The 20483-nt window shown below is 51.0% G+C and overlaps 2 protein-coding genes across 5 annotated transcripts; one reads left to right on the forward strand and one right to left on the reverse strand.

Moving 5' to 3' along the window:
* Nucleotides 1-11: 11 nt before the first annotated feature.
* LOC101048370 (putative uncharacterized protein RUSC1-AS1) lies at nt 12-1637 on the forward strand. The gene has a single exon (XM_010348408.3). It carries the CDS (start codon nt 12-14, stop codon nt 858-860), a length of 849 nt encoding a protein of 282 aa, XP_010346710.3. The 3' UTR covers nt 861-1637.
* Nucleotides 1100-18689, reverse strand: FDPS (farnesyl diphosphate synthase). Of its 4 annotated transcripts, XM_074389798.1 has the most exons (13): nt 18499-18689; nt 16568-16663; nt 12899-13010; nt 11896-12108; nt 11656-11818; nt 9343-9483; nt 4422-4502; nt 4152-4274; nt 3708-3796; nt 3548-3620; nt 2091-2168; nt 1866-2000; nt 1100-1368 (listed from the first exon to the last, which is right to left on the reverse strand). In XM_074389798.1, the coding sequence occupies exons 4-13, from the start codon at nt 12072-12074 to the stop codon at nt 1168-1170; spliced, it is 1263 nt and encodes a 420-aa protein (XP_074245899.1). In that variant the 5' UTR covers nt 12075-12108; nt 12899-13010; nt 16568-16663; nt 18499-18689; the 3' UTR covers nt 1100-1167. The 4 variants fall into 4 exon arrangements, with proteins under 4 accessions (XP_074245899.1, XP_010346708.1, XP_074245901.1 ...); XM_010348406.3 differs by lacking the exon at nt 16568-16663; XM_074389800.1 differs by lacking the exon at nt 11896-12108 and having other exon boundaries at nt 18499-18685.
* Nucleotides 18690-20483: the final 1794 nt, after the last annotated feature.

The raw sequence follows: 20483 nt of genomic DNA on the forward strand, positions 1-20483 counted from the left end.
TGCCAGCGGCGATGGGATGGCGTCTAGAGAACCAGGAGGATTGGGTCTCTCACATCCACCTACCTGGCAACCACAGGTGTAGACCTAGAAGAGAGGGGTGGCGAAGCCCAGCCAGTGAGGACAAGAGCTGCGGGAAGGACACCGAGGTGACTGACGGCAGCAGCAGGCCTGAAGGCTCTTACTGCTTTGGAAGATATTTCAATGAGATGCAAATCGCAATCGACTGGCCATTAGTTTCCACTGCAGTGTTGGCAGGTGGAGTCGAATGTAACCCCCCGGGAATGGAGCGGGGAGGGTCGGAGAACGCGGCTGCGCTCTGGATCTCCGAAGAGGGGCGGGGGCCTGGAAGAGGTCGGGGCCCAGAATGGACTGCCGGGTCCCTGCTGCCGCAATCTGGCCCTGACCTCCAGCCTACCCCTTACTTCCAGATTAAGGGACCCAAGGAGACCCACCCAGATGCCCTGAAAGGAGGCAGGGGATGGGGGTGGGGCAATACGCAGAGTTTGCCTGGTAAATGCAGAAAAGGGGTGACGGCTGGAGGAGAAAAGGATGGAGCAGCCGTCAGCTTCTCAACTCCGCATCCGCCGGCTGCCTCGGCTGGGCTCCAGCCTGCGCCCTCGCCCCTTGGAACAGCGGTGTGTCCATTCTCTCCGCATTCGTCTCCATCATTCAGCCACCACCGCGCCCTTTCTCTATTCATTTGTCCGGCCCCGCCCCGCGTGCCCTGGTCTATCGGTCTACACCCATGGGCCGAGCCCTCCTCACCAGGGTCCTCCTGGAACCGCTCCGGCCTTGGGCTTGTCCGCGGCTCCCACGGTCCCCGCCCGGCGGGGCACAGAGCAGGCGGGGAGGGGCACTAGGACAACCCACTCTTCGCCGCGCAGCTGCACCCCTTCGCGCATGGGCGTGGCGTAGCTCAGCCCCGCCCCTAGCGCTTAGCGTCTAGTGTCACCCGCCCAGCGGGTTGGATATATCCTAAGCTTTTGGCCCCAAGGGGCCGGGGTGCCAAGGCCCCTGGGTTTTGCTTCCGTGCAGCGAGTCCTCCCAGCACCCCACCCCGAGCATTCTAGAGAGAACCAGACTCCGGCCGGGCCGAGCATGAACAGAACCACAAGATTATACAATTTATTTATTGAGAGCCTCCTCTCCGCCCTTGCAGTCTCTAGGTCACTTTTTCCGCTTGTAGATTTTGCGCGCAAGCCCCAGAAACACCGCTGGGGGAAGGGGCGCTGCGTACTGTTCAATGAGACCCATAATGTGGTTGTAACTGTCTTCCTCATACTGCAGGAACACGGCCGGCAGATCCAGCTCCTCATATAATGCCTTCACTCGGGCCACCTTCTCAGCGTCCTTCTGCCCGTAATTTTCCTGCAAGGGATTGGGGACAGGAAACTGAGCTTAGCCTTCCCCAGAGCCTCCAAGACCTCCCCCCACCCGCCTGCCCAACTCCCTTCATTCACATATTCCAGAACATCTCCAAAGCCACCCACTCCCTTCCTGCCTCCAATTTGCAAGTGTCTCTAGATAGCTAAGATCCCAAGCTTCCCTTCACCATCGCAAATATTCCCCACATACTGGCTCTCAGACCTCTACTCCAGGGTTTCTCAACCTTGGCACAATTGAAATTTGGGACCAGATAATCCTGTCTGGGGGAGCTGTTCGCTGTTCTGTGTTACATGTTTGGCAACATCTTTGGCTCCTGCCAACTAGATGCCTGTACCACACACAGAGTTGTGATGCCGATGACAAAAAATGTCTGCTGACATTGCCAAATGTCCCCTCAGGGGCAAAACTGCCTCCAGTTGGGAAGTACTGCTCTGGCCCTTTCTCACCAGCTCAGGGACCCACCACCCGCTCTCAAGCACCTTCAGGATCTGGCGCTGTTCCGGAGTGGACCGTTGCAGACACTGGACCACCAGCCAGCTGCATTTGTTGTCCTGGATGTCGGTGCCAACTTTGCCAGTCACACTGGGGTCCCCAAAGAGGTCAAGGTAATCATCCTAGGTGGGGGGAAGGGCAGCAAAGGAGCCGGATGAGGCAGAGGAGTGAAGCTGGTCCCTGTTCCCTGCAGCTGCCTCCTGCCTTCCTACCTGAATCTGAAAGAACTCTCCCATCTCCAACAGGATCTTCTTGGCATTGGCATGCTCCTTCTCGCCATCAATTCCTGCCTATAAGGAAAGGGGGGTTAATAAGCCAAACCCCAGAGGTGCCTGCATATTCCTGGCTGCTTTCTCCCGTGGTCTTGCCCTCCTGCAGCCCCAAATCTCTCCTCTCTTCAGACATCTTGCCTTCCCTGACCTAGATAGTCCTTGACATATGATCCAACCACAATCCCACTTACTTTTGGCTAGACCTTCCTGGGAGTCCTAACAGAGATAAATCCATTCTACAGGTGTTCAGCCTGTGTCTTCCCTCACAAATGTCAGTCCCCGCGTGTCATTCTGATCCATCTTCCTAATGTTTTTACCTTCAACTTCTTTATGAGAGGGAGTCTCACTCTGTCACCCAGGCTGGAGTGCAGTGAAACGATCCTGACTCACTGCAACCTCTGCCTTTTTTTTTTTTTTTTTTTTTTTTGTAGAGATGGGGTTTCATCATGCTGGCCAGACTGGTATCGAACTCCTGACCTCATGATCCACCCACCTCAGCCTCCCAAAGTGCTGGGATTATAGCGTGAGCCACCGCACCCGGCCATCTCCAACTTCTTTGAAGATGAAAAGGAAATGTGGAGAAGCAAGTCAGGGTAGGCAGTTAATCCCACTGACTGCCTTTAGTCCACTCTTCTCCCTCAACCAGGATGATCTCCTCTGCACTCCTATCCATACTCAGACACAGGATTTATTGTTCCCCTATTATGGGCTAAGCGCTTTCATATCCCTTGCCTTGCTTAATTTTTTTTTTTTTTTTTTTTAAGAAGGGGTTTCACCATGTTGGTCAGGCTAGTCTTGAACTCCCGACCTCAGGTGATCCACCCACCTTGGCCTCCAAAGTGCTTGGATTACAGGCGTGAGCCACCACGCCCAGCCGCTTAATCTTTTCTTTTCTTTTTTTTTTTTTTGAGACGGAGTTTCGAGTTTCGCTTCTGTTGTGCAGGCTGGAGTGCAATGGCGCAATCGCGATCTCAGCTCACCACAGCCTCTGCCTCCCAGGTTCAAGTGATTCTCCTGCCTCAGCCTCCCAAGTAGCCGGGATTACAAGCATGCACCACCACGCCTGGCTAATTTTGTATTTTTAGTAGAGATGGGGTTTCTCCATGTTGGTCAGGCTGGTCGGGAACGCCTCACCTCAGGTGATCCGCCCACCTCAGCCTTCCAAAGTGCTGGGATTACAGGCGTGAGCCACCGCACCCAGCCACCTTGCCTAAAGAACAGTCCTGTGAAGTAGGAATTTTATCCCCAGCTGAGGAAAGAGACTCAGCAAGACTGATTTGCTCAAGGTCACACAGCCGTTCACCAGGGGTAGCAGAGTGTTCACGTTGTCTGCTCTGTGCCTTCCTGTCCAAAAGCCCCCATCAGCAGGGCGGAGGGGGGTGAGGAGGCTCACTCACCATGTACATGGCTGCAGCTACAGGAAGGTAGAAGGAGTAGAAAGCCGTCTTGTATTTGACAATAGATTTGTACCTGGGTAGGGGTGAAGAGAAACTCCTCAGGGGGGCAGTCCGCATCCTGCACCCTCCCTTGCTGTGTCTGGTTCGCCCTCTTCCTCACCTCTTTTCAGTAAATCTGCCGAGATCCACATTGCCCTGGGGGGCTGTGATGAGGTCCAGGGTCTGCCCAATCTCAGTCTGATAGGAACTCTACAGAAGACGAAGACAGCCCATGAGCCAGCCTTTCTCCAGATATGCGAAACCTTGATAGCCTGAGCACAACACCCCGTAACAGCGGACAACTGCGCAGAATCAGAAAGGCAACAGAAGGGGAGAAGGCCCCAAAACTGAAGGTCCATATTCATACGCACAGTCCTTTATCACCCTTCCTGCCAATCACACAGGGACAGCGAAGCCCTTCCTGCCACTTCCCAACTTCCTTCCTCACTTTCCCTCCTGGGCCCCCTGCGATCCTGTGCCTTGAAACCAGCTAGATGAGCATGTCCCACAGAGGCCAAGGCTACCAGCGGCAGCCTCTGAGCATGGGGCCCTGTCTGTAGCACACCTGCAGGAAGAGCTCGATCAGGTTCAGGTAATAGGGCTGCTCCCGGCAGTAGAGCTTCAGCAGGCGGTAGATACATGCTTCCAGAAGGATAGCATCATTGATGGCATCCAAACCCACGCCTGGCTGGGACGGCAGAGAGAAAAACAAGCAATCAATCTCTAGCCTCAGTTCATACTAAGAGCCATCACCCCAACATCTCAACCAGGCCATAGGTAACCACCTCCCTGTGGCCTGTCCCCATACCCATTGCTATTTTACTGCCCCCATTACCTTCTGATACCAGCAGAGCTGTCCCCGGCGGGTGAGGGATGAATCCATGATGTCATCTGTCACCAGGAAGAAAGCTTGCAGCTAGGAAGAGTGGAATAAGACCTGCAGGGCTCCTCATTACCGTTCCTTCTATCAGCAATGGAGCTGCTACTTTATATCTGTATCTGTATATATTTTTGCTTTGTTTTTTGGCAGGGACAGAGTCTCCAGTTGTCCAGTGCAGTGGTGTGATCACGGCTCACTGTAGCCTCTACCTCCCAGGCTCAAGTGAACCTCCCACTTCAGTTTCCTGAGTACCTGAGACCACAGGCACACAACACACACCTGGCTCATTTTTTTTTTTTAATTTAATTTTTGTAGAGACAGGGTCCCACTATGCTCCTCAGGCTGGTTTTGAACTCCTGGGTTCAAGTGATCCTCCTGCCTCAGCCTCCTAAAGTACTGGGATTACAGGCGTGAGCCACCATGCCCAGGTCAGAGCTGCTGCCTTTGATAGTCCCTATGAGCCGGGAAGGTCAGGATGGGGAGGCAGAAGACTTCTGTGCTATGGGGACTTGGAAGGTGACATCACCTGTTTGGCTCAGACCCCTTGCCTATGAAACGAAACTACAACACTCTTGTTTTAGGTAAGAGACTAGAACAGATTGCTGGCATCTCTAACCAGCTCTAGATCATGCCTGGTATCAGGGAGATGAGGAAACACCTTCATACGCATACCCCATACTTTATTCTTGCCAAAAACCTCAATGAATGCTTAAGGATCTATTCACGCAATTGACTTTACATTACTTCCTAAACAAAAGAAGATATTCCCACATTGCCCCCAGCACTGTGTTTGAACACCTCGGTGACTAGGGACACAGCCTCACCTAAAGGATCTCCTTTGTGGTGCACATCTAATCAGCTGGAACTGAAATCTGACTTTGACCTACGGGTCTTAGACACCTTTAAACATTTTTAAACTTTAGCAAAGGGTTACTCTTCTGAATGTCCATTTGAAGGTACCTGAACGTGTCGGGTTTCCCACTAGACCATGAACTCCGTGGAGGCAGGGACAGTAAGTTTTACCTCTTGGCATCTGCAGAGCCTAGCACAGCACTAGCCCTGGAGTGAGAGTTTCCTAAACACTTCTCTGGTGAAGAAATTAAAAATAAAGCACCCTAACATTCCCCATGACACTTCGTGCAGTCAGTCAGACTATATGTTTTGGTTCCTTAAATAGCATTTTTTTTTTTTTTTTGGAGATAGAGTCTCACTCTGTCACCCAAGCTGGAGTGCAGTGGCACCATGTGGGCTTGCTGCCACTTCCACCTCCCAGGTTCAAGGGATTCTCCTGCCTCAGCCTCCCGAGTAGCTGGGACTACAGGCACCCACCACCACCAACTGCTAGCCCAGCTAACTTTTGTATTTTCATTCAGTAGAGACGGGGTTTTGCCATGTTGGCCAGGCTGGTCTCGAACTCCTCACTTGCAGTGATCTGCCTGCTTTGACCTTCCAAAGTGCTGGGATTACAGGTGTGAGCCACCGCGTGCTACCTTTTCAAAACATGGTTTGAATTCTGTTTGTTTGTTTGTTTTTGAGACAGAGTCTCACTCTGTCACCCAGGCTGGAGTGCAGTGGAGCGATGATCTCGGCTCACTGCAACCTCTGCTTCTCGGATTCAAGCAATCATCCTGCCTCAGCCTCCCGAGTAGCTGGGATTACAGGCACGTGGGTAGAGACGGGGTTTTACCATGTTGGTCAGGCTGGTCTCAAACGGCTGAACTTGTGATCTGCCCACCTGGCCTTGGGTTGTTTTTTTTTTTTAGAGAAAACAGGTCTTATTATGTTGCCCAGGTTGGACTTGAACTCCGGGCTCAAGTGATCCTCCTGCCTCAACCTCTTGAAAAGCTAGGATTATAGGCACACACAAGCACACCCAGCTCAAGACATGGTTTTTAATTTTACTACTTACTGTTTTGTTTTTGAGACAGCGTTTTGCTCTCGTTGCCCAGGCTGGAGTACAATAGCATGATCTTGGCTAACTGCAACCTCTGCTTCCCAGATTCAAGCGATTCTCCTGCCTTAGCCTCCCACATGGCTGGGATTACAGACATGCGCCACCACACCCGGCCAATTTTTGTGTTTTTAGTAGAGATGAGGTTTCACCATGTTGGTCAGGCTGGTCTCGAACTCCTGACCTCAGCCTTAGCGTCCCAAAATGCTGAGATTACAGGCGTGAGCCAATGCAACTGACCCTATACCCAGGTTTTGATTTTTATTGTGATTTTCTTTTGAGACAGGATCTCACTCCATCACTCAGGCTGGAGCAGAAGACGTGGTTTCTAAAACTTCATCCCATCCTAATCCTGTGTGCTGTAGTGGATCCACATTGCAAAGGAAGCATGCGACACCCCCTCCCACAGCTCCAGCATGGGCCGTGGGGAAAGGACCATTCACTGCTACTGTTCCAGGCAGGGTCCTCAGGGAAGGAGGCATCCATCTGCACCTTCACCTCTGACCTCACCCCAGAAGGGAAGTGGGGAGGTCCCAGGCTTTCCACATGGAAGGCACATGTTTAATTTACTCTGTGTTTATTTAGAGTATCATGGTTTCTCCAAAGCCACTGATCCACTGCCTCTCAAGGGTGACTGTAAGGACAATCTCGTTTCAGCCACCACCACTCAACCATGACGGTCTCCAAGAAAATTAATTCCATAGCCTCCCCGAATTTCCTCTGCCTCCTAGCCCTGATTCTTAACCCCACCAACACTTTCTATTTATTAGGGAAATTAAAAAAACAAAAACAAAAAAACCCAAGCCAGGCACAGTGGCTCACCCCAGTACTTTGGAAAGCTGAGGCAGGCAGACCACTTAAGCCCAGGAGTTCAAGACCAGCGTGGGCAACATAGTGACACCATCTCTACAAAAAAAAAACTTTTAAAAAGCCAGGTGTGGTGGCAGGCCCCTGTAGTCCCAGCTACTTGGGAGGCTGAGGTGGAAGGATGGCTTGAGCCCAGGAGGTTGAGGCTACAGTATGCCATGATTGCACCACTACACTACAGCCTGGGCAACAGAGTGAGGCTCTGTCTCAAAAAAAAAAAAAAAAACTTAGACCAGGCACGGTGGCTCACGCCTATAATCCCAGCATTTTGGGAGGCCAAGATGAGCGGATTACTTGATGCCACGAGTTCAAGATCAGCCTTGGCAACATGGCGAAACCTAGTCTCTACAAAAAAAAAAAAAAAAAAAAAAAAAAAAAAAAAAAAACAATTAGCTGGGTAGAGGCATACACCTATAGTCTCAGCTACTTGGGAGGCTGAGGTGGGAGGACTGCTTCAGCTCCAGAGGCAGAGATTGCAGTGAGCCATGATCACGCCACTGCATTCCAGGCTGAGTGACAGAGTGAGACCCCCATATCAAATTTCTTTTCTTTTTTTTGAGATGGAGTTGTTGCGCTCTTGTTGCCCAGGTAGAATACAATGGCGTGATCTTGGGTTACCACAACTTCCGCCTCCAGGGTTCAAGTGATTCTCCTGCCTCAGCCTCTCGAGTACCTCAGCCTCTAGATTGCAGGCATGGGCCACCATGCCCAGCTAATTTTGTATTTTTAGTAGAGACGAGGTTTCTCCACATTGGTCAGGCTGGTCTCGAACTCTCAACCTCAGGGGATCCACCCACCTCAGCCTCCTAAATGCTGCCCTCTCCCTGGATGCCATGGTCCTATTATCTCCTTGGAAGCAAATCCCTATTCTTCCTGACAAGTTCCAGACTGGAATTTCCACCACCCATAAGACAGGCAGATCCACCTACTCCACCCATATCAAGAACGTGCCCAGGCTGACTGTGCTCAGCACATCTTCCCTTGAGCCAGCTGCTCCTCTCAGGCCAGGAACTCAGCATTACTGTCACTCACCAAGTTTCTGAATGCTCTTCCCTTTTGTGCTCACTGCCACCCTCCTCGGTATGGCACCCCTCCAAGAACCCAGTCCCCCTGTCACTAATGAAAGCTTTAGGCCATGGCAGCAAATTATACACCTTCAAGAGCAAGAGGAGCTGGCATAGAAGACAAGTGGGTGTGGGGGTGGGAGCAAATCAGAGAAAGCACACAGGAGGGCGCATGCCCTGGGTCTTGGGGCAGTTGCATCCACTCAGCTTCAGCCAACTGTTGCTATGCAGGAACATGGACCCAGGTCTTATAATTTTCCAAGCCATGCTAGAAATCTAGGTTTCAGTGTAAAATCTCTTTGTTAAATTTAGGAGACTTCATTTTAAAACATTTTCAGACGGCCGGGCGCGGTGGCTCAAGCCTGTAATCCCAGCACTTTGGGAGGCCGAAGCGGGTGGATCACGAGGTCGAGAGATCGAGACCATCCTGGTCAACATGGTGAAACCCCGTCCCTACTAAAAATACAAAAAATTAGCTGGGCATGGTGGCGCGTGCCTGTAATCCCAGCTACTCAGGAGGCTGAGGCAGGAGAATTGCCTGAACCCAGGAGGCGGAGGTTGCGGTGAGCCGAGATCGCGCCATTGCACTCCAGCCTGGGTAACAAGAGCGGAACTCCGTCTCAAAAATAAAAATAAAAATAAAAAAAATAAAACATTTTCAAAAACTATCAGTGAGCTGCCAGTTTTCAATCTGTGCTTCAGAACAGCCTTTGGAAGACCTGTCATTTTTAGGGCTGTCCTCTGCTCAAAGGGAAGAGCTGACACCGCGCTGCCCAGTTCCGAGGCCCCAGTCCACCCTGTCCACACCTATCCACAGCCACCATTGTACCTAATGGCAAGAGTCTTCCCACGTTAGTTAACCCATGCAGTGCTGCACTCTAAATTTGGCCGGAGCACACTAGAGACAAACACAAACCAGAGACAAGTCTCAGGTCCCTCCTGCCCGTTCCCACCCAAGTCGCAGGAAACGTCTCCCTTCCCTGCCGCCTCTCACCAGTTCCACACACCAGCCCACAGTCAGGGCCCGCTGGAGACTATCAGCATCCTGTTTCCTTGGCTCCACCAGCTCCCGGAATGCTACTAGCACCGTCACACCCCGGTGATACTTGCCTCCAATGGCGTTGTACTCCAGGACCTGGAGGGCAAGGGGAGAGGGACAGGGTATCAGGGTCCACGCAGCAGCTACTCTTGAGTTTTCTCCTCACGCTCTCCCATTTCCAACCAGCACCTGATTGTATCCTCCTCAACCCCAACTCCTCTTCAGGGAGCCTCTGGAATTGCTACTGTCTTTACTCCTTCCCCAAAGTCCTGGGGCAAAGCTAGAAGAGATCCCAGTGCCCAGGCACGTTCTTTCTGCAAGGTCTACTCTAGTCAATTTATTTATGAGATGGAGTCTCATTCTGTTGCCCAGGCTGGAGTGCAGTGGCATGATCTCTGCTCACTGCAACCTCCACCTCCAGGTTCATGCAATTCGTCCTCAACCTCCTGAGCAGTTGGGACTATAGGCGCACCGCACCACACCCAGCTAATTTTTGTATTTTGAGTAGAGAAGGGGTTTCACCATATTGGCCAGGCTGGTCTCAAACTCCTGACCTCATGATCCACCTGTCTCGGTCTCCCACAGTGCTGGGATTACAGACGTGAGCAACCGCGCCTGGCCAAGACTTCTCTTTTTTTGGGGGGACGGAGTCTTGCTAGAGTGCAATGGCGCCACCTCGACTCACTCCAACCTCAGTCTTCCGGGTTCAAGCGATTCCCGCGGCTCAGCCTCCTGAGTAGCTGGGTTTACAAGCACACACCATCATACCCGGCTAATCTTTGTATTTTTGTAGAGACAGAGTTTTGCAATGTTGGCTAGGCTGGTCTTGAACTCCTGACCTCAAGTGATCGGCCCATCTTGGCCTCCCAAAATGCTCGGATTATAGGCATGAGCCACCTTGCTGGGCAAAGACTTCTCTTTTTTTTTTTTTTTTTTTTTTTTTGAGACGGGGTTTCGCTCTTGTTACCCAGGCTGGAGTGCAATGGCGCGATCTCGGCTCACCGCATCCTCCGCCTCCTGGGTTCAAGCAATTCTCCTGCCCCAGCCTCCTGAGTAGCTGGGATTACAGGCACGCACCACCATGCCCAGCTAATTTTTTGTATTTTTAGTAGAGACGGGGTTTCACCATGTTGACCAGGATGGTCTCGATCTCTCGACCTCGTGATCCACCCGCCTCGGCCTCCCAAAGTGCTGGGATTACAGGCTTGAGCCACCGCGCCCGGCAAGACTTCTCTTTTAATCCCTACTCCAGTATAGGCAAACCCCCCCTTTCCCTTGGTTCCCCTCAGATATATGAGATAGACAGCATTTATAAAAATAGTTTTAATAGATACTCCAGAATCAAGAATCAATGGGAAAAGGGCGAGTATCACAGGAATAGTTCATGTCCTAGAATAGGAGTTTCTTTCTTTCTTTTTATCTTTAAAACTCTTTAGATTCAGATTTTTGTTTGTTTGTTTGTTTGTTTGTTTTTGAGACAGAGTCTCACTCTGTCGCCAGGTGCCAGGCTGGAGTCCAGTGGCACAATCTCAGCTCACTGCAACCTCCACCTCCTGGGTTCAGGCAATCCTCCTGCCTCAGCCTCCTGAGTAGCTGGGACTACAGACGTGCGCCACCATGCCCAGCTAATTTTCATATTTTATTAGAGACGGGGTTTCACCATGTTGACCAGGATGGTCTCGATCTCTTGACCTCGTGATCCACCCACCTCGGCCTCCCAAAGTGCTGGGATTACAGGCGTGAGCCACCATGCCCGGCCTGTTTGTTTGTTTTTAGAGACAGGGTTTCACCAAGCTGGTCTCGAACTCCCGACCTCAGGTGATCCACACACCTCAGCCTCCCAAAATGCTGGGATTATAGGCATGAGCCACCATGTCCATCCCTAGAATAGGAGTTTCTAATGATACAATAATTTCACTTAGGCCCCAGGTAGAAAAAACAACATCAGACTGCCTTCCTCCCAGGTCTCTGCCAAGGTAGCAGCTTCTGATTTCAGGAGACAAAATCAGAGACTTGCCAGGCTCAAGGCCTCCACCCTCAAGCAAAGCAGTCTGGATGATCCACCTTCCATCACAGCCAAAAGTCAGGATGAAGGACTTAATAAGTATACTTGCCCAGGCCCCAACCCCTCAAGAGTGGGCTCGAGTCCCTCAGATAAAAGCCTTCTCTCACATCTGCCAAAAGTCCCCCACAAGCCACAGGTGACTCCCAAGTGTATACAGAGCAATCAAACCGAAGACTCACTCCCCCAAGTCATGAATCCCTCACCTCCTTGAGCCGGGCAATAGCATCTCCTGTCTCTGGGTGCCCCATCTCATCCTCAGTCAGCACCCTAACGATCTGGGAGAAGTGCTGAACAAAATCCTGCTTTTCTTGGGCATAAACATCTGATTTCTGGTCTCCATTCATTCTGAGGGAGGAGCAAAGGGCTCTGAGGAGAAGAAAAACAAGTCAGAAACCTGACCAGCTGCTCCCCTCCCCAAGGCCCCTCACCGCAACCACACTCACCGAGGCTCCTCTGTCCATGCTTGGCACCAGCAGCGGGCACTGTGCCAGGCCGGGACTGGGTACCCGAGCACCAGGGAGGGCCGCCGTAGGGAACCTAGCCACCTCTCCTGGGGAGCCCAGTAGGGGGCTGGCAGCAGGAAGACCCCCACAGATCTCAACCAGCGGGACAAGGGCATCATGGGAGTGGCATAGGGAAGGGGGGCCAAGCACTCCCTGCAGGGGCAAGCACCAAAGGCATGGTGGCAGCTCCCCAGATCACTCCCACCCCAGCCTTGGCCCAGAGTGCCCCTCTCTCTTGTGGAATGTGCTTAGGGACAATTAGAGGAAGGAGATGCAGGAAACAAAAAGTAGGGCTTGGTGACTGAGACCCAACTAATTGCCACTTATAAACAGGCTAGAACTCAATGCCTTCCAGACGGCGTCCACAAGGCTGGGTGAGGACGTGGTACACAGTAAAGTACCCCAGGAGTAGGGGCTGAAAGGACCCCTTAAGTCATCCTATTTTACACAAGTCAAACTGAGGCTCTAGGAGGTAGAAAGATAGTAGAGGCAGAGCCATATCTAGAACCTAGGTCTCCCCTGGGAGATGAAGAGGGGTGCCCAGGGTCTGCGCTCCACGTCCCAAGGATGGGAGAAGCACTGAGGCCGGAATCCATGGGTGCTGCGTCCATTTGGTCTGGGGTGCTGGAGCCGCGCGTCCCAAGCCTCACAGGAAGCGCTAGGACTGCGCAGATAGGCTCGGAGCAACTCTGAACGGGAGAGAAGGGCTCGCAGCAAAGGAGTATACCGAGGTCCGGGCATATTGGGGGTTTCAGGAAAGCACAAGGGCAGAGTTTGGAAGTCTCTGCACGCCCAGAAGGCCAGCCAGTCTAGCCCACCGACCCTCAAAACGGAGAAACTCTGACACAACAGGCTGAGCTTCCCGTGCCTCACAGTATCGTTACAGAAGCAAAGCACGGTCTCGGCTCCCTTCCTCCAAGGCCCAGCACACGACCTCTCTCACCTGTTCCTGGATGCGGGTTCCTGCTCGGTCCCGCTAGTTGGCGGGTACTCCTAAAAGCTGAATCCACTCCGCGCTCGGCTCTATGGGTCGAGTAGTTCTCGCTATCGCCATACTATTGGCAGAAATACATGATTAGACTACAACTCCCAGCGTGCTGCGGGAGGGACAGACAACGCCATCCTGGCGTGGCCTGGCTGGGCGGAGACGAGCCGCGCTGATTGGCTCCTGGCCCTCGTGTGAGCGTGGCGCACTGTGACGGACGACCAATGGAAGGGCTGAAACCTAGAGGGCAGGGCTGGAGGCACCACGGCTGGAAGCGAGCCAGGCGGGGAACGCCCCAGCTCTGGCCCTGGCTGCCTACTTTCCTTTGCTGCAAATTTCGACATCTTCCTGGGCAGCTGAATGGCTTGTTAGAAAAACGCAGCAGAACTAGCTTTGTCACTTGTTAGTTCTCTAACTTCAGGCAAACCATTTAACATCTCTGATCCTCAGTTAACTTCCTTGAAACTAGCTTTCCTCATCTGTTGAATGAGGGTGATAATACCACGACATAATGTGTTTAAAGTGCTTTAAGGGCTTAAAGATGAGCCTTGGCGGGGCGCGGTGGCTCACGCCTGTAATCCCAACACTTTGGAAGGCCGAGGCGGGGGATCACCCGAGGTCAAAAATTCGAGACCAGCCTGGCCGAACTCACATGCCCTGCCACCATGCCCTGGCTAATTTTTGTATTTTTAGTAGAGACAGTGTTTCACTATGTTGGCCAGGGTGTTCTTGAACTCCTGACTTTGTGATCTGCCTGCCTCGACTTCCCAAAGTGCTGGCATTACAGGCGGGAGCCACATGCCTGCCATAGATATTTTAAAATGTCAGTGTTAAGGCCAGGCATGGTGGCTCACGCCTGTAATCCCAGCACTTTGGAAGGACGAGTCAGGCAGATCATAAGGTCAGAAAGTCGACACCAACCTGGCCAACATAATGCAACCATGTCTATACCAAAAAATTAGCTGGGTGTGGTGCCATGTGAACTTGAAAACTGCTTAGACTTATTTACCTAATTTATGAGTGCTCTTTTATTTATAAGCCAATTTGGTAGTCACAATATGTAACAGTAAAGCATACAAATAAACACATCTAGACATGTATACACACACATAAATGAAGATTCAATAGCTTGAAACCTTAGCTGTGAGATAGCAATACAAGCTTGATGGTTTTACTCTGCCCCATGGATGAAGGCTGTGATCCAAAATTTCAGGTAAAACAGTCTCCATGGCAGTTTTATTTATTATTTATTTATTCATTTATTGAGACACAGTCTCTCTCTCTCTGTTACCCAGGCTGGAGTGTGGCAGCGCAATCTCGGCTCAAGTGATTCCCCTACCTCAGTTTCCTGAGTAGCTGGGACTCCAGGCACAGCACCATGCCCAGCTAATTTTTTGTATTTTTAGTAGAGACAGGGTTTTACCATGTTGGCCAGGATGATCTCGATCTCCTGATCTCCTGATCCACTCGCCTCAGCCTCCCAAAGTGCTGGTATTATAGGCGTGAGCCACAGTGCCCAGCCCACAACTAGCTAATTTTCAAAAAAATCTTTGATCGAGCACGGGTTTTTGTTTTTGTTTTCAGACAGAGTTTCGCTCTTGTTGCCCAGGCTGGAGTGCAATGGTGCAATCTCTGCCTCCTGGATTCTCATGTCTCAGACTCCCAAGATAGCCGGGATTACAGGCATGTGCCACCACGCCTGGCTAATTTTGTATTTTTTTTTTTAGTAGAGACAGGATTTCTCCATATTGGCCAGGCTGATCTCCAACTCCTGACCTCAGGTGATCCACCCACCTCGGCCTCCCAAAGTGCTGGGATTACAGGTGTGAGCCATCGCGCCCAGCCTTTTTTTTTTTTTTTTTTTTTTTTGAGTCTCAAAAAAAACTCTGTCTCAAAAAAAAAAAAAAAAAGCCTTTTTAGAGATGGAGTCTCGCTACATGGCCCAGGTTGATCTGGAACTCCTGGCCTCAAGTGATCCTCTTGCCTCAGCCACTGGAGTCCCTGGGACTATAGCTGTGAGCCACTGTGCTCTCACTTTCTTTAAGGTGCAGAGAGTCAAGGAGGTAGAGCAGGATGGAGTGGGCGCAAGGAAGTGAAACTAAGTTAACTTAGCTGTAACAGAGGGTGGCACGAGGAGGAGGGCTGAACAGTGGAGAGTGGCCTCAGTCACATGGTGGTAGTGAGAGGCAGGTAATTGAATACGAGGGTCTGTAGCCCAGGAGAGAAGCTGGAGTTGGACCTTTTTGATTCAAGCCAAGGGCTGGGCCCTATTATCATTCATTCATCCTTCAAAAATTATGTATTTGGCTGGACATGGTGGCTCACACCTGTAATCCCAGCACTTTGAGAGGCTGAGGCAGAAGGATTACTTGAACCCAGTTCGAAACCAGCCTGAGGAACCTAACAAAACCCCATCTGTACTAAAAATACAAAACATTAGCCAGGTGTGGTGGCGCATGCCTGTAATCCCAGCTATCTGGTAGACTGAGGTGGGAGGATCATTTAAGCTCAGGAGGGCAAGGCTGCAGTGAACTATGATCATAGGACTGTACTCCAGCCTGGGTGACAAGAGTGAGACCCTGTCTCAAAAAAATAACAATAATAACAAAAAATTAAGCCAGATGTGGTGGCTCATGCCTGTAATCCCAGCACTTTGGGAGACCAAGGCGGATGGAACACCTGGAGTCAGGCGTTCAAGACCAGCCTGGCCAACATGGTGAAACTCTGTCTCTACTAAAAATACAAAAAATAGTCGGGCGTGGTGGCAGATGCCTGCAACTCCAGCTATTCAGGAGGCTGAGGCAGGAGAATCGCTTGAACCTGGGAGGCAGAGGTTGCAGTGAACTGAGATCACGGCATTGGACTTCAGCTTCAGCTTGGTGACAGAGGTAGACTCCATCTCAAAAAAACATGTGTGTGTGTGTGTGTGTGTGTGTGTGTGTGTGTAAAACAAAAACTATTTATCAAACACCTGCTAGGCTCTAGGAATATAGCAGAGAACAAAGACAAAAATCTCAGTGCTCGAAGAACTGATACTCTAGCTTAGGGATGAGAACACATTTTTTTTTTTTTTTTTTTTTTTTGAGACGGAGTTTCGCTCTTGTTACCCAGGCTGGAGTGCAATGGCACGATCTCGGCTCACCGCAACCTCCGCCTCCTAGGTTCAGGCAATTCTCCTGTCTCAGCCTCCTGAGTAGCTGGGATTACAGGCACTCACCACCATGCCCAGCTAATTTTTTGTATTTTTAGTAGAGACGGGGTTTCACCTTGTTGACCAAGATGGTCTCGATCTCTTGACCTTGTGATCCACCCGCCTTGGCCTCCCAAAGTGCTGGGATTACAGGCTTGAGCAACCGCACCTGGCCGAGAACACCTTTAATGAATGTAAAACTTATCAAAACAGAGCATGGATAGAGGGCAAAGCAAAGGGATGACTACGTATTAACTAGAGTGAGGAGAGACCTCACTGGCAAGGTGATATCTGAAAAGAGATCAGAAGGAAGCAATGAGCAAGGCGTATGGCCATCTCTGGGAGGACAGTCTCTATAAGTAGAGGAAGGGAACAACAGATAGATTTCAGGGAGTCCATTATATATTGTGAGCAGGGCTGGACATGGTGGCACATACCTGTAATCCCAGCACTTCGGAAGGCTGAGACGGGTGGACGGCTTGAGGTTAGGAGATTGAGACCAGCCTGGCCAACATGGCAAAACCCCGTCTGTACTAAAAATACAAAAATCAGGCAGGTGTGGTGGCGCATGCCTGTAGTCCCAGCTACTCAGGAGGCTGAGGCAGGAGAATTCCTTGAACCCCGGAGATGGAGGCTGCAGTGAGCTGAGATGGCACCACGGTACTCCAGCCTTGGTGACAGAGCGAGACCCGGTCTCAAAAATATAATAATAATATAAATAAATAAATAAAATTGTGAGCAAAATTGAGGCCTCCCTTTTATGGCCTCAATATGCAAGGAGTCCAAGATCTATTACTAAGTGGAGAAGAAAACAGTACAGAGTGGTATGTATGGTACCATTGCTATCACTTGCATAAAAAGGGGTGAGATTATATATTGTTTATATTTTGGTACAATACATAGACATTTCATAAATGTTAGGTGCTAGGAGCTGAGCAGCGGGGTCATGGAGTTTAGAAACCAGCTCTTCACATATCCTCTGTTCCTTTTTTTTTTTTTTTTTTTTTTTTTTTTTTTTGAGACGGAGTTTCACTCTTGTTACCCAGGCTAGAGTGCAATGGCGCGATCTCAGCTCACCGCAACCTCCGCCTCCTGGGTTCAGGCAATTCTCCTGCCTCAGCCTCCTGAGTAGCTGGGATTACAGGCACGAGCCACCATGCCCAGCTAATTTTTTTAAATATTTTTAGTAGAGACGGGGTTTCACCATGTTGACTAGGATGGTCTCGATCTCTCGACCTCGTGATCCACCCGCCTCGGCCTCCCAAAGTGCTGGGATTACAGGCTTGAGCCACCGTGCCCGGCTTTTTTTTTTTTTTTTTTTTTTTTTTTTTTGAGACAGAGTCTTGCTCTGTCGCCCAGGCTGGAGTGCAGTGGTGCAATCTCTGCTCACTGCAACCTCCACCTCCCCGGTTCAAACGATTCTTCTGCCTCAGCCTCCCGAGTAGCTGGGACTACAGGCGCACCCCACCACGCCGAGCTAATTTTTGTATTTTTAGTAGAGAAGGGGTTTCACCATATTGGCCAGGCTGCTCTCAAACTCCTGACCTCATGATCCGCCCGCCTCAGCCTCCCAAAGTGCTGGGATTACAGGCGTGAGCCACCGCACCCGGCCGTGCCTTTGACTTTTGTATACTGTATTGTGCAAATATTTATTCAAGTTAACATAAATACAGCCTTAAGGGTTCGTGGATGCAGGGCCCCACCCCCAGTATTCTGATTCCTGGGAGTGGAGCGGAGTCACCACGTGCAGAACGGCAGTAATTGCGTGCTCTCTGCTGGAGCAGGACTCACAGCGCTTCCGCGGACACCGTCGCATCGCGCCCCCCAGGAGGTTTATCATCTCGGTTTGCCGGTGACGGTGACGAAGCTGACGCTGAGACTGTCTCTCCACACCAGAGAGGGGGTTGGACGTCGCCGTGGGGGCGGACGGGAGGCGCCTGCCGCCCCACCTTTTCCCCGCCCGGGGGCTCTCGGGCGCCCCTCGCAGGCAGGCCGTGGCCCGTCCCCCGGGGATAGAGCCTGAACTGTGTGTGCGGCTCTGCGTGAGTGTGTGCTCGTGTGTGAACACGAGCAAGTGTCTGCGGGAGCGTGTGTGAGGCTCAGGTGTCTCTGTGTGAGTCTGCGTGTGTGAGTGTGGACACCGTGTGAGTGTTAGAGTGGAGTGCGTGTTTGTGTTTGTGTGTGGAATGGGGGGAGCTTTGTGTATGTGCGTGCACGTGTCTGAGCTTGTGTACGTGTGTGCATGTGTCTGAGCACGGGGCATCTCCTCTGTGAAGCTGCCCTGACCTCCTTCTGCCCCTACTCACAAGGCTCTGTCTCTCCTGCTGTCCCTCTGTGTCCCAAGCACAGTTCTGTCATCTCCGCGTACCTGCTTTTTTAAATCTGACTGGCAGCGCTCCTGTCTCCATCCCCACACTTCGCAGAGACCTGGGCCCAGTGGCCTCACCTCCTCCACTCTGGCACTGAGCGGAGCAGGGCCCGTATGGAGGCTCAGTCCATGCCTGTGGAAGGAAGGACCACCGGCGTTCGTGTCTGTGCATGTGTGAGTGCAGCTGTTGGAGTGTGTGTATCTGTGGCGGGGCGGGATGAAGGGCTTTCAGCTGACAGAGCTGAGCGTTCTGTTTGGCTGCTTGGCTTCTCCGTTTTCTTACCCACAGGCCTCCTGCTCAGGGATGATCCTGTGACAAAGGGCAGACCATCCTTCACGTGGTCACTTGTGGACCCAGGGTCAGCCAGGCTGCTGAGGAAACTCTGGCCTGATTTCAGGTCAATGCATCTGTCCCTTAGCTGGACAGCACAAATGCTGCTTTGGAGAACTGTCACTGTCCCCCACCACCTGCTAATTCCTTGGGACTGGGATTTCTGGGATTCCTATCCCCCAAACTGATTCTGGAGTCAGTTCAATATTGCCAGACCATAGCCCAGTACAGTGGCTCATGCCTGTAATCCCAGCACTTTGGGACGCAGAGGTGTGCAGATCACTTGAGCCCAGGAGTTCCACACCAAGCCTGGCCAACATGGCGAAACCCCATCTCTACTAAAAATGCAAAATACTAGTCAGGCATGTTGGCACGAGCCTATAATCCCCGATACTCAAGAGGCTGAGGCATGAGAATCACTTGAACCCAGGAGGTGGAGGTTGCAGTGAGCCAAGATTGCACCATTGCACTCCAGCCTGGGTGACAAGAGTAAAACTCTGTCTCCAAAAAAATAAATAAATAAAATAAAATACATCCTCTCTCTTCTCCTACTGGCTTCTGTGTTCCAGCACCCTGACTGATTACTTAGTCGCACTTACAAGGTTTGTAGTTACATATTTATTTCTCTGGTACTTGTTCATAGTCTGTCTCCTCACTACATGGTAAATCCCACAGAGGGCAAAGGCCCTGTCTGTTTTGCTCACCACTGCATCCTTAGGGCCTGATACAGAGTAGGTGCTCAATAAAGATTGAACAGTGAGGAATGGGCAAATTGTAACTAATAAATGATATGATGATGATGCTATCAAAGCCCTTTCAGAGAATCCCACCCGTTAGTATCGGCTGAACGCACAGCTAGTGTCATGCCAAGAGTGGCATCAGGACAGCTCTAACAAAGGATGCCCCAAACCATCCCAAGATGGGGCTGGTTGGGATTCCAGTGAATGAAGCACCACATGCCAGGGTAATCAGGCCAAAGCATACAGTAGGGGAACTTACCTACAGAGTGGCTGTTGCACATCCTTGCTGTGGATAATGGAACAAAGGGTGTTCTACCCAGGTATGTTCTCAAGGAGGAGGGGTTTGGTGTTTATAGGAGTGTTTAAAAAAATGTGAGGCCAGTACTGTGGCTCATGCTTGTAATCCTTTGAGAGACCAAGGCAGGAGAACCACTTGAGCATAGGAGTTCAAGACCAACCTGGGCAACAAAATGACACCTGTCACTACAAAAATAAAAAGTCAACACCTGTGGAAAGAAAGGAAAAAAAGTATTTTTAATAAATAAAAATGTAGGCTTGGCACAGTGACTCAAGCCTGTAATCCCAGCACTTTGGGAAGCCAAGGTGGACGGATCACCTGAGGTCAGGAGTTTGAGACCAGCCTGGCCAGCATGGTGAAACCCCATCTCTTACTAAAAATACAGAAATTAGCCGGATGTGGTGGAACATGCCTGTAATCCCAGCTACTCAGGAGGCTGAGACATGAGAATTGCTTGAACCTGGGAGGCAGAGGTTGCAGTGAGCTGAGATTGCGCTACTGCACCCCAGCCTGAGCGACAAGACCAAGACTCCGTCTCAAAAAAAAATAATAATAAATAAATAAATGAATAAATAAAAATTTAAAAAGTAGCCAGGCATGCTGGTGGACACCTGTA

The sequence above is a fragment of the Saimiri boliviensis genome, chromosome 19 (genome assembly GCF_048565385.1).
Source record: "Saimiri boliviensis isolate mSaiBol1 chromosome 19, mSaiBol1.pri, whole genome shotgun sequence".
Classification (NCBI taxonomy): Eukaryota; Metazoa; Chordata; class Mammalia; order Primates; family Cebidae; genus Saimiri; species Saimiri boliviensis.